This window comes from Mytilus californianus, unplaced genomic scaffold (assembly GCF_021869535.1).
Source record: "Mytilus californianus isolate M0D057914Y unplaced genomic scaffold, xbMytCali1.0.p SCAF_9, whole genome shotgun sequence".
Taxonomy (NCBI): Eukaryota; Metazoa; Mollusca; class Bivalvia; order Mytilida; family Mytilidae; genus Mytilus; species Mytilus californianus.
Window position 1 is genome coordinate 94500476 of NW_026262745.1, and position 13440 is coordinate 94513915.

The 13440-nt window shown below is 32.4% G+C and overlaps 1 protein-coding gene across 3 annotated transcripts in view; it reads left to right on the top strand.

The window, feature by feature from the left end:
- Positions 1-13440, top strand: part of LOC127716379 (SWI/SNF-related matrix-associated actin-dependent regulator of chromatin subfamily A member 5-like) — a 64569-nt gene that overhangs the window by 12912 nt on the left and 38217 nt on the right. For all 3 annotated transcript variants that reach the window (XM_052222561.1, XM_052222562.1, XM_052222563.1), the window contains exons 2-10: positions 1285-1387; positions 3853-3995; positions 4817-4908; positions 6615-6715; positions 9154-9333; positions 9841-9999; positions 10960-11091; positions 12056-12124; positions 12806-12915. In XM_052222561.1, coding sequence (XP_052078521.1) covers positions 1316-1387; positions 3853-3995; positions 4817-4908; positions 6615-6715; positions 9154-9333; positions 9841-9999; positions 10960-11091; positions 12056-12124; positions 12806-12915 — 1058 coding nt within the window. In that variant the 5' untranslated portion in view covers positions 1285-1315. The remainder of the gene's footprint in view (positions 1-1284; positions 1388-3852; positions 3996-4816; positions 4909-6614; positions 6716-9153; positions 9334-9840; positions 10000-10959; positions 11092-12055; positions 12125-12805; positions 12916-13440) is intronic.

Consider the following 13440-nt stretch of genomic DNA (forward strand, 5'->3'; position numbering starts at 1 on the left):
TCTACCAGTGTATAACATATGTGACTTTTTACAACATTTATATTTATCTTTTGATTTTCTAGATTTAATTTAATCGTAAATGCTAATTAATTAAGTTTGGATATTTATCCTAGGATTTATAGTTTCTGCAATTCAATATTAAATGCATATTTATTATAATCTAGTATTTTATATCACAGTGAGACAATATTTATGATGTTCCACTTCCATTCTGCAGTATTATAAGAGGTCCCATTCTTAAGATTTGATAAATTATACACAAACAGGACAAATCAATGCAAATGAAACACAATGTACATGATATAAGAATGTGGTAATCGGAGGAGCATTTTCCTGCTATGAACTAATGTACTTTCAATATTGTCAACAGTGTAAGAGTCTAATTGAAAAACCTAATCTTGTAGCAAATGTTTTGATCAGTATATAAGAGAAGCGGAAGATACCAAAGGGAGAGTCAAACTCATAAGCCAAAAACAAACTGACAATGACATGGCAAAAAACGAAAAAAGTTTAAAAACAAAACACAACATAAAAAACTTAGGCTTGTATCTTCTCAGAAAATCAATTTAGGACTAATCATCTTTTGGATAATTTGCTGCATTTTCATAAATATGTGCCATTTGAGGTATAAAATGTTGATTCAAAAACATTTTTTTTAACACTATAAAAATATATGCTCTGTAATTTTTCTGTCATCATTCAGTATGTTCAGTCCTTTGAATTAACATTGATCAATGAGATGATGGACTTAAAACTAGTGATTTTGTTTATAAATGTACATGTAACAGCAACGAAGTGACACAAGAAAACCAACATACATTTAGGAATAGATTTCATCATGTACATTGTTCTAACTAACAATATTCACTGAAAGTAGATGACCACTGAAATGGTAAATTAATTTACTTTGATGTCACAGTTCACAAAAAAGTTTAAATGAAAATAATATTTTATAAATTGTGTGCGTCCAAGCCCTTTTCTGGATAAACCTTCATCAGGAATGCTCTAACCATAACATTTGAAAGCCAGTAATGTATAAATAGGTAGAAACTTTAGGAGATACATGTATATGACTAAAAGGGACCCAAAAAAGATAGCCAAATTCATCATTTAACTATCAAGCCTGAAAATCAGTCTTTCACAAAGTTTCATGAATCTTATATGCCTTATTAATACTCTTTTCAAGATAATTTTACTGGCCTAAACTTGAGGGTTAATCATGAAGACGTCGACTGTGTGCAAAATTTTAAATTATTTTAAATGCTCCTGTTTTTTTATCTGTAGATTTGACACAGTACTGGTCAGCTCTTGCAACATGTCTGGAGAGGAAGATCCACCAAAAAAGAGAAAGAAAGTAGAAGATAAAGGAGATTATGAAGATAAAATTGTAATTGTTTATCAATCTATGATTATTTACCTGAAAATATCTGAAAATAATTGTTGACCTGTACAATCAATAATAATGATCAGTTTTTGTCTTACCTTGACCATGTTGACGGAGTCAAAAAGGAAGACATAGGTATGCTGTTTCTTGAGTCTGTGACGGTGAGTGTTGGCGACAGCATTAACAATGTATTAGTTTGTGATTAGGTCAGTTTATGGGGAACCACTGGTGGTAGGTCAATGATATTTGGTATGCAATTGTATTAACATTGGCACATCTTATTACCATGGAGATTATTTGACCCCGTCCCTTCTGTCATGGTCTATTGGCTAAGACAATTTTGCTTAGTTTCACATGTATTAGTTTGTGATTAGGTCAGTTTATGGGGAACCACTAGTGTTAGGTCAATATTTGGTATGCGGTTGTATTAGCATTGGCACATCTCATTTCCATGGAGATTGTTTGGCCCTTTACTTTCAGTCATGGTTCATTGACTGAATATTTGCATAACTTACATGTTAAAGTATTCATGGTATTGCTATTTTCATGGTATTGCTATTTTAATATCAACATTTGCATTTTACTGTTAAAATAACAAAAAGGCAAGACATATCTCTGTGTTAACAGTTGATTTAATCATAAAATGATTGTTTTTTTGTTAACATATGATTTTAAGGAAATGTACATTTTACGATTTATTTTTAACAATTTGGCATTTTCTTGAAAAAATGGCCTATTCAAGTAATTATAAAAAGAGACGTGGGGTATATATGTCAATGAAATAGCACCTCAACAACATGAAATACATGTAGAGGTCAACATGTGTGTCAGATGTTCGGACTCCTTGTTTTTATACCCCCGCTTTAAAAAGTGGGGGTATACTGTTTTACCTCTGTCTGTCTTTCCGTCAGTCCATCCGTCCCATGAATATTTTCGTCGCATTTTTCTCAGGAACTACTTGACAAGGATTTCTGAAATTTGGTTTAAGGGTTTATATAAGTAAGTTACACCGTGTGATGCGTTTTCAGATTCATCACTCAACAACTTCCTGTTTACCGAACACTTGTATTATCTTACACATGATAGCCAAGTTGAAAATTTTTGTCACATTTTTCTCAGGAACTACTTGACAAGGATTTCTGAAATTTGGTTTCAGGGTTTATATAAGTCAGCTATACCGTGTGATGGGTTTTCAGATTCATCACTCAACAACTTCCTGTTAATCGAAATATTTCGGCGGGGGTATCATCAGTGAGCTACGCTCACAGTTTTACTTGTTTTTCCTTCAATACAGGGTAAAATATTTTGCCCCATAACACCCATTTTTCTTTTCATATAAGACTTCAATAGATCATAAAAGGTCATTTACCAAAATTTAAGCAGATTCTAGATTTCTTTTCTTTCGATTTGAGATCCAAATAATATCAATGCAAATATAAGTTAAAAGTCGAGTCAGCCTTTTCCCGCCATTTTTTAAAAATCAAATATCTCGAAAAGGAGCTCCATAACCTATCAATATTTTTAGCTTATTTTGTTCCTTAACTAATGCTCTTCTGATTTATAGTATCAATTTTAAATTCTAGATTTTTTTTAATTTCACCTAAGTACATCCTTATAATTAATGCAGCAAAATTTTGTCAAAGATCAGTAATCAAAACCAAATTCCAAAAATGATAAGGGACAACTAAATTTCAATGATAGTTCACCCTTAGTCAAACAAACATTGCATCTGCTGCGGTCTTTTTAAGGAGAGAACACTCATCATGCTAGAGAAAAGTTTTGTGCATTATGATAAGTGATTGTTTTACACTGGAATTATTCTACTGTTATATATATCATTCACAAAATGTTCATGTGTAACTCCAAGCCTTGATAAACATGTAATTTGCAGTATTTTGAGTAAGTTTGTATCAAGAATTTTACGTAAAATTTTAAACTGGACAATACTAAGTTTGTGGATTTTAAGTTACAACAAGAAGGTAAAGTATTATTAAAATCCCACTTTTCTATTTGAGTGTTCAATGTGTAATTGTTTACATAATATTTCTCATAATTTTTATGCACCGTAATTGTTCACATGTTTTTCCTAACATTCTTCATTCTATGGTCATTAACGCCAAAAGCTATTTCAATATCTGGTCATCCTGTAAAGATTTCTCAATAAATTTTTTTTTCTTAGTTCCAGATTTTAATGAATCTACTGTCGAGTTTCTAAAAATAAGTAGATGTGGTATGTTTGCAAATGAGACAACTCTCCACCAGAGACCAAATGATGTAAAAGTTAACCGTACAGCCTTCAACAATGAGCAAAAACCATTAGCATATTTTCCTTTTTAGATCTATAATTACTTCTTTACAACTTATCCTAGACCTTGAGTGCACTTAGACACCACATTCTATGTGACCTAAAATGATACCACTAACATTAAAAATATAGCTTGCTTATTTTTTGCTTGTTATTTTGTTAGGAAGCCAACAAAAGGAAAAGGTTTGATTATCTTCTGAAACAAACTGAGTTATTCTCACATTTCATACAGACTGGTGCCAAAGAGGAGGATGAACAGGGAACCTCAACTTCTAAAGGAAGAAGGTCAAAGGGCAAAGTTGGGAGGTAAAAAAAAAAAATTCACATAGACAATGTATAAACCATATGATGTTATTATAATGTATTGTTTATTGCATTTGCATGTAACTTGCAACAATTGCTTTTATTTCTAGTATAGACTTAAGCTTGCTACATGTCCCTTCCTAATTTTCTTTTATTTTTTCCAATTTTACCCCTTTAACAATTTTACTGCCATAACTAAGAGATTTCCATGCAATTTTACTGCTATAGATAAGAGATTTCCATTATACTAACACCTGCAGAGGAAGGGCAATTGCTTGTATATCTAATAGTTAAACTTTGCAGCTATTGTGAGAAACAAAACAGTACACAATTGTGACATAAGTAGAAAAGTAGTACATCTGTTGAAAACATTACCTCTACTGCTGAATCCTGTTGTTAAAGTAGCATTAGTTAACATGTTTAAGTCAGGTCTCTGAAACTTATCAAAGTTTGACTTTATATGGATGGAAAAAGGATTTCAAATAAAGTGAAAACTGTAGGTCTAGTAGTAGTTTTAAATATAGTAAGTTTGACTTACATCTTGTTGAATTTGAATATTAATCAATCAAAACAACATGTTATATTTAGACTTGTGTCAACAATGGTTCATTGACATAAGAAAAAGAGTACCTGCAAAATAAATGTCTGTTTTTTTTTTTTGGTGTTGTGTGCAATGCCCAACGTAAGTCTGTACTCCATGAACTGTAAACAGAAAAATAATTGTTTAATTTTTAATCTCTGTGCATTTTATCCTGATAAGTGATTGTTTCATTCATTAAAACACTGTACATTGAAATTGCTAATGAAGACAAACTTTTTTCAAGACATAGGTTGAAAGAGAAAGATGAAGATAAGATTCTGTTAGATGACTGTAAAGCAGAAAAAGATGTTGAAATCTTCGATAAGTCTCCATCTTGTAAGTACACTGCATGGCTACTGGGGTGTTTAACAACCTTGACTACCCACGAGGGTCTCACAAGGTTGACCTTCTGCATCATTTAGTCTCTGGTGGAGAGTTGTCTTATTTGCAATCATAACACATCTTATATTTATAGATATAAAAGGTTGTTATCAGTGCTAGAAGGAATTGAAATTTTAGGCTGTATTTAAAAGCAACAGTTTCGTTTTTTTTTCTTCTCACATGTACATGTATGAACACCTAATTACTAGGTTACTTGTATACAGTTACTTATAGTTGCCATGTGTACCACAACGGGTGTCACTAGGGTAGCAGTATCTGCTTACTATTCTGGAGCCCCTAACATCACTCATAGTTTTTGGGAGGGTTAATTGCTCAGTCTTCAGTTTTCTATGTGGTGTTTGTGAACTGCTTGTCGTTTAGTATGTTTAGTCGATTCCTTTTTGCATGACATTGTCAATATAAAATAATGATATGTGATATGATTGCCAATGAAACAACTATCCACCAGAGACCAAATTGCGTAGATGCTAATATCTATAGGTCACCACACAGTTTATCTTGACTTGTGAGTTTTGAAAGTCACCTTGGTATCTTCTGCCTCTTTTTTTTTTGTGCCCCACCTACGATAATAGAGGGGCATTATGTTTTTCGGTCTGTCCGTCTGTCCCGCTTCAGGTTAAAGTTTTTGGTCAAGGTAGTTTTTGATGAAGTTTGAAGTCCAATCAACTTGAAACTTAGTACACATGTTCCCTATGATATGATCTTTCTAATTTTAATGCCAAATTAGAGTTTTGACCCCAATTTCACGGTCCACTGAACATAGAAAATGATAGTGCGAGAGGGGCATCCGTGTACTATAGACACATTCTTGTTTAATCCAGATATCAGGTAAAGAGTCCCTTGTTTTCAAAGCCTTCTATTACCCCTAGAAGTCTTGAGCTTTGATATAATGTAGAATTTATGAATGTATTGTATAGCTTTGAAAGAAGTTTAATGACCTGTTCAAACAGCTTAGGATGAGGGATCAAACCAATATCTTTCTTCAGTTTTTAGACATTGATTTTAGAGGGACCAAAAAACTTTGAAAAAAAGGTTGATCTTAATGATATCATAAGGTCTGAACAGGTTGATTTCATTGGACCTGCTTCACCATGCTGGGCTCTTTTTGAAATTAAATATTCTTGATGTCAAACGTAAAAGTAACAACTTTGAAATGGACACATGACTGACATCAATAATGTGTAACCAAAGCTTATAAAATGCAAAATGATAAATTAATTTCCAGGTTTTTCTAAAAATAGATATATATTCTATACTGTAAATTCAGAAATTAATGTGTGCACTTATTATTGCAATGTTTGAAGAATTGACAAAAGTGCAAGATTTATTATTGCGATTTCAGAAAATTCTGCATACAGTTATATGTATCAGATATCAGAATGCGAGGTCTTACTATTGCCATATATATGCATGCTAACCCAGTCGCATTATTCGCATTAATAAAACACTCACAATAATTTCTGAATTTACAGTATGCATATAAAATTATGAAATATAAGCTGCTTGACACAATATGAAGCTTTTTAAGCTGGTTCTTACCAGAACCAAAAAAAATTGATACACTGACTTGCAGCTGACTTTTACAATATCAATAGAAATTAGTCCTGATAATCGGTACATTCTTTTTAAATTTATTTCAGATATTCAGGTGGGAAAAATGAGAGACTACCAGGTACGGGGCCTCAACTGGTTGATATCACTGTATACACATGGTATAAATGGTATTCTTGCAGATGAAATGGTAAGAATTGAAGAAAACAAAATGCACCTAAAATGTACACCATATAATCAAATGTCTGACAGAAGTTATCACAAAACACTGCAAATAATAATATTGTTTGTCAGGCAAATGGTTTTTGTCTCGCCTGCGACGAAAGTCGCAGAAAGTGAGACATAGGTATTACTATCCGGCGGCGAAGGCGGCGTAAACTATTTGTATAAAGCTTTATATTTCAGAAGGTAGAAGACCTGGATGCTTCATACTTTGTATGCAGATACCTTATGTTACGAACTTTCCGTCTGTCATATGTCCAATGTCCTTGACCTTATTTTCATGGTTCAGCGACTGCTTGAAAAAAAAGTTTAGTTTTTTTGTTATGTAAATTTCTCACTTATTATGAGTAATAGGATAACTATATTTGGTATATGGGTTCCTTGCAACGTCTACATGTCCATCAGACAGGGTTCACCTGACCTCAGCCTCATTTCATGGATCAGTGATCAAGGTTAAAGTTACGTGATTAGGTCCGTTTCTCAGATACTACAAGCAGTAGGTCAGCTATATGTGGTGTATGGAATGATTATAAGGGATACATGCATATATATATATATGTCAGTCTGGCAGGTTTCATCTGACCTTGACCTCATTTTCACGGTTCATTGGTCAATGTTAAGTTTTTGTGTTTTGGTCTGTTTTTCTAATACTATAAGCCATTGGTCAACTATATTTGGTGTATGGAATGATTGTAAGGTGAACATGTCTGTCTGGCAGGTGTCATTTGTCCTTGACCTACTGTGGATTCATTATTATTCGTTGGATATCAATTTTCGTGGGTTTTGTGGGTACAGGTCAACCACGAATTCAAATGTTCAACGAATATCATATTTTCAATAGGCTTTGATTACAGAGATTGGCAAAACCACGAAATCAAATATCCACGAATATGTAAGTTAACAGCAATCCACGAAAATTGATACCCACGAAAATAAATGAATCCACAGTATTTTCATGGTTCATTGGTCAATGTTAAGTTTTTGTGTTTTGGTCTGTTTTTCTAATACTATAAGCAATAGGTCAACTATATTTGGTGTATGGAATGATTGTAAGGTGTACATGTCTGACTGGCAGGTGTCATTTGTCCTTGACCTCATTTTCATGGTTCATTGGTCAATGTTAAGTTTTTGTGTTTTGGTCTGTTTTTCTAATACTATAAGCAATAGGTCAACTATATTTGGTGTATGGAATGATTGTACGGCCTACATGTTTGTCTGATAGGATTTATCTCACCTTGACTTCATGTTCATTCATCATTAAAATATTAATTTAATGTAAAGCTTATATAATCCAGCTTTCAAGATTCTGCCTGAATGTCCTACAAATATATCAACAAATAGACATTCTAAATGTTGCAGTTGTGGTTTTCCAGTTCCCCTTAAAAGCTAGCAGAAACTTGCCTAACTATGAGAATGTTGCACTGGTTTATTTACTGTACCTTGTCATTTACATAGCCTCTCCCACTTGCCATAAGTATTAGAAGGCATTAACCACCTTCTTCGTTGCAGCAGTAGCAGCAGCATCCACCATTTGAGTGAGTCTAGCTGCATCCGTTGCTTCAGAAGAGCACTTAATGCTTGTATATTTTGTGCTAACTTCCCCACTGTTAAATTTGGTTATACCTCATATTTTTCATTGCCAGCGGTGCACATTATTTTAAGGCCGAAAACCCTGTGGTCATCTTCGAAAACACTTCCATGAACATTCTTCTGTTTTCTGTACATTTTAAAATGTTTTTGTAATTCATATGATAATTTTAAAGCAATTATTAAGCTTGTGGTGGGGGCCGTCAGCATGGCGACATCCATATTGTTTATTTCTATGTAAGTGTGAACATATCCCCTCCAAATTAGAGAGCTAGCTCTTCTACGAAATAATCCTCTGCAATCGGGACACCTCCACTACAAAATTAAATTTTTTTTTATCATGATTGAAAAATTAAGAGTTGGTGGGGAAAATAAAGGGTCAGTTGGAAAACCCCAAACACATATTATTATTTATTTTTATTTGCCTCGTTTCATTGGTCAATTATTATTTCCTTTTCTAAACAAAATTTCGCTAAACAATAGATAATCATAAACATGAAAATTTACACAATTCTATCAGACATTTGGTCCAGTGAAAGTACTCATTATATGTAAACGTTTTTTTTCATGGTGACAAATCCTATTATTTTTGAAGAATCAGAATAAACGTAATTCTTCCTGTAAAATATATGAGAAGTGGTGCATTTTATAATACTATAAAAAATGTAATTGTGTCAAAATTTTTAGAAAAATACAATGCTATTTTCAATACAATACCTAGAAATATCTTTGTTGTTAAAAAATAAGGAAAAAGATCAGCAAACATCAGGTATATATTTTTAATAAATGATTGGACTTATTTTAAAATTTCTTTTTCAGGGTCTTGGTAAAACAATACAGACCATTGCCTTGTTGGGATACCTGAAGCACTACAAAAACATATCTGGACCACACCTTATTGTTGTGCCTCTGTCTACGGTGGACAACTGGGTGGCAGAATTCAACCGCTGGTGTCCAGATTTCAGAGTGGTTGTTTTGAGGGGAAATATTGATGAGAGGGTAGGTTTAATTCTGATGTCTGTTCTAAGGAAAAAGGGTCACGAAAGGGTACTTTTTGTGCTTAAGGAAATTTTAATTAAAGATTATATTCTTTGAAATGAGAATTGCAAGGATTAGCCCATTAGAAATTATAGTAAATGCAAACTATACTTGTATGAATCTTATTTCTCTGCTAATGTATGAATTTTTTTTGTTGCTAATTGTCCAATTTAGAATATACCAAAACAAATCTTCTGTAATGTTATTGTAAATTTGATTTTTATAAACTTTGGTAGTTTACTGAATACCTTTCTGATAATACAATTAAGAAAATCTTTCCTTGCATAAATTTAATCTTAAAAGAAGGTAAAAGTTGGGAACAACAAAAACATAAAAACAATAAAAGCCTCACAAACAAATTTGGACTTTGAAATGCAAAATTTAATCTCTGTTAAAAAAAAGAACTACCTTACGGTACACAGATTAGATAGATTATTGTTGATTGAAATTTTTATTTCTTTACAATAGAAAAAGTGGATAAAGAATGTGTTTAAGGATGGTAAATCTTGGGACGTCTGTATAACTAACTATGAAAAATGTGTAATAGAAAAAGCGTCCTTGAAGAGAGTCCATTGGAGGTATCTTGTTGTTGACGAAGCTCATAAAATCAAAAATGAGAAAACACTGGTAAGTACCCGTCTGGGGAAAACTTCAGTTATCTCCCCCTATGAAAAATGTACAATAGAAAAAGGGGCCTTGAAGCGAGTCCAATGGAGTTATCTTGTTGTTGACGAAGCTCATAAAATAAGAAATGCGAAAACACTGATAAGTACCAGTCTGGGGAAAACTACAGTTATCTCCTCCCTAAGAAAAATGTACAATAGAACAAGGGGCCTTGAAGCGAGTCCAATGGAGTTATCTTGTTGTTGACGAAGCACATAAAATCAAAAATGAGAAAACACTGGTAAGTACCAGTCTGGGGAAAACTGCAGTTATCTCCCCCTATGAAAATTGTACAATAGAAAAAGGGGCCTTGAAGCGAGTCTAATGGAGTTATCTTGTTGTTGACGAAGCTCATAAAATCAGAAATGAGAAAACATTGGTAAGTACCAGTCTGTGGAAAACTTAAGTTATCTCCCCCTGAGAAAACACTGGTAAGTACCAGTCTGGGGGAAAACTACAGTTATCTCCCCCTGGACGTATACTGTTAACCTACTAATTTTCATGAGTAATTTATTTTTTTTAGTCTTTCGAGAATACAAATCCTCGCAAATATGTCAAAATTTGATCAACTCTTTGTATACACTTACAAAGTTTGAAATTCATGAAGGTAGGACAAAATCTTAACTTAACTGAAAAAAAATATTGTCATACTTAACTCGAAAAAAATATTGTTGAAAGTATCCACACAAAAAAAGTTCATTGACAGTTTATAAGTAAATATACAGTTGATAGGTGTACTAGTGCACTTCAATTTCTACATTTATATTCTAGTTGTGCTTTGAATTACAGTTTTACTTGGAAATTCAGTTGTGCCAGAGTTTTAGTTATGCTTAAAGTTGTAAAGTTAGAAAATCAAGGATTTTAAATTCAGGAGCAGCCTTAAGAAAACTTGATTCCAGTAAGTTGGTTAATTTTCTGTTCCAGGTTTCTGTGATTATCAGAAGCATTAAGTCAACCAACAGACTGTTGCTGACTGGGACACCACTACAGAATAATCTACATGAGTTATGGTCCCTGCTGAACTTCCTGTTGCCTGATGTATTCAACTCATCAGAGGTAAGGTCTGTTCCATTAAAACATACATGGTACCCAGGGAAGGCACTTTAAAAATGGGGTAACCCCCTATAGAGGCAAATCAAAATTTTACTTACATTTCCACTATGTAATAACATAAATGACATCCACTCATAGTTGAGATTTGGAAGTGCCTTCTCTGGGTCCCATGTATGTTTTTATGGAACAGTCCTAAAGATATCAGATATTTTTTTATTTAAATTGAAAAACATTGTTTCACAGTTTATCTAACCTTCAGAAGATCTCGCTTATATTTATAGTATAATGACATTGTCTATTGTGATTGTCCAGATTGGTGAAAGAAGTTTTCATTTCTTTATTCTTTTATTTTTTCTCTCTATTCTTTATATATTTGTCAATAAGTCCCTATTCTATGTATTTTTGTACCTTATTATTCTCTGTTCTTCATTTTAGGACATTTTTCTTTATTTTTAATATTTGGCAGATAATTCTCTTCGGTAAATCCTATCTAGACCCTTCAATATGGAAATTTTATGATCATATGCCAAAAAAACAAAAAAACTAAGGACAACTGGTCAAAATGTGTTCTTCAACAATGGACCAGTGTCTACAATATATTCCAAGCTTTGAATAACTTGAGAGTGTAAACAGGTATTAATAAAACAGAGACTTTCAAGATTTGTCATCACAACCAAATTTATGAAAAGACATTTTTTAATAACTTGGGACAGGCACATGCAATAAAATTTACCTCTATAAAAAATGGTATAAATAGACAATTCAAAAACACAAAGCAATAATGAACAATACAGCTTTGAAAATAATCATCCCTTTAACATAATCTGTTGGATTATCTATTAAACATATATGATAAAGACTAGAATCTGTTGTTTAAATCTTTAAAGACATTTTATAATTGTACATTATAGATTTTCCAATACAAAGAAATGTTGTACTCTTTTATCTATGATGAGTTTGTTTACAGGATTTTGACACCTGGTTCAGCTCAGAAGGATGCTTATGTGATGGAGAACTGGTCAAACGTTTACATGATGTAGGTTTAACACATTTACATGATGTAGGTTTAACACATTTACATGATGTAGGTTTGAAACCTTTGATGAGAGTATAAAATATTGTTCATCTTTGCTGTTTCATATGTTTTTAGCAATATTTGTTGTAACACATAGAATGAATAACAGGTATCACAAAATTAGTTATATAATATAGAATAACAGGTATCATAAAAATTCTGGACAATACAGACGATATCAACAAACACCAGACTTCTTAAAAAAAACTTAACACACATGCAAACTAAAACAACAATGAACCACACATGGTATTTTGATTATTTAACATGAGTGCAGGATTTTATGGACTTACAATAGACTTGAAAAATTGGTATTTATCAAGCAGCATTTAGGAGAAGGAAAAAAGACGGGTTAGGTCAGAGTCATAATGATGTTTTCTTCAGTCTGCTACCTAAGTACCTTGTAAACTACTGGTAGTAAGTTAAAAATCTTGCTCAAGCAGATGGGTCTAGTACAAAACCGACGCCATGATCATATAGCACATTAACATGTGTTTGTCCTGATATGCATGTACTTTTAGCCACTGGACATTTAACAATTATCTATCATCAATTTGTTTTTAATTTTTAACTAGGTTCTACAGCATGTAATAATTGCCACTTGACATTAAACACTAATTTGTCATCTATTTTTTTATCTAGGTACTGAGACCATTTCTGCTAAGAAGGATTAAAGCTGATGTAGAGAAAGGATTGTTACCAAAGAAAGAAACCTACATTTATGTTGGTCTAAGTGCCTTACAGAGGGAGTGGTAGGTGTTTTGTGGGGTTATTGATAATTTTTTGTGCAGCAAAGTACCATTTTAGACATACTTGCATTCCACATTTTACTAATAATTTTTTGTGCAGCAAACATTATTTTAAACATATTTGTATTCCGCATGGAAGTTTAAAATAATAATTCTTTGTGTATTGAAATGTCTTTTAGATGTCATGAAATAAAAGTTCCCTAATAATATAAATTCCAAATTTAAATGGAAGAAATACTCTGTAATATTATTTCCACTGGAACAAATACTACAGAATTTGTTCCTTACTGAATAAAGTGTATAGAATATTTTTTTTAACAGGAACAAATATGACATTGTTTGTAACAAAGTTTCAAGGGGATTTTCTATTAGGCGGAACAAATATAAGTTGACATAGACACATGTGCATTCCACATAGTAGTTGAAAATTATAATTCTTTGTGCAACAACGTACCTTTTAGACATATGTGCATTTTACATGGGAGTTAAAACTTTATTTGTGCAATTAAGTACCTATATGTTCATTAC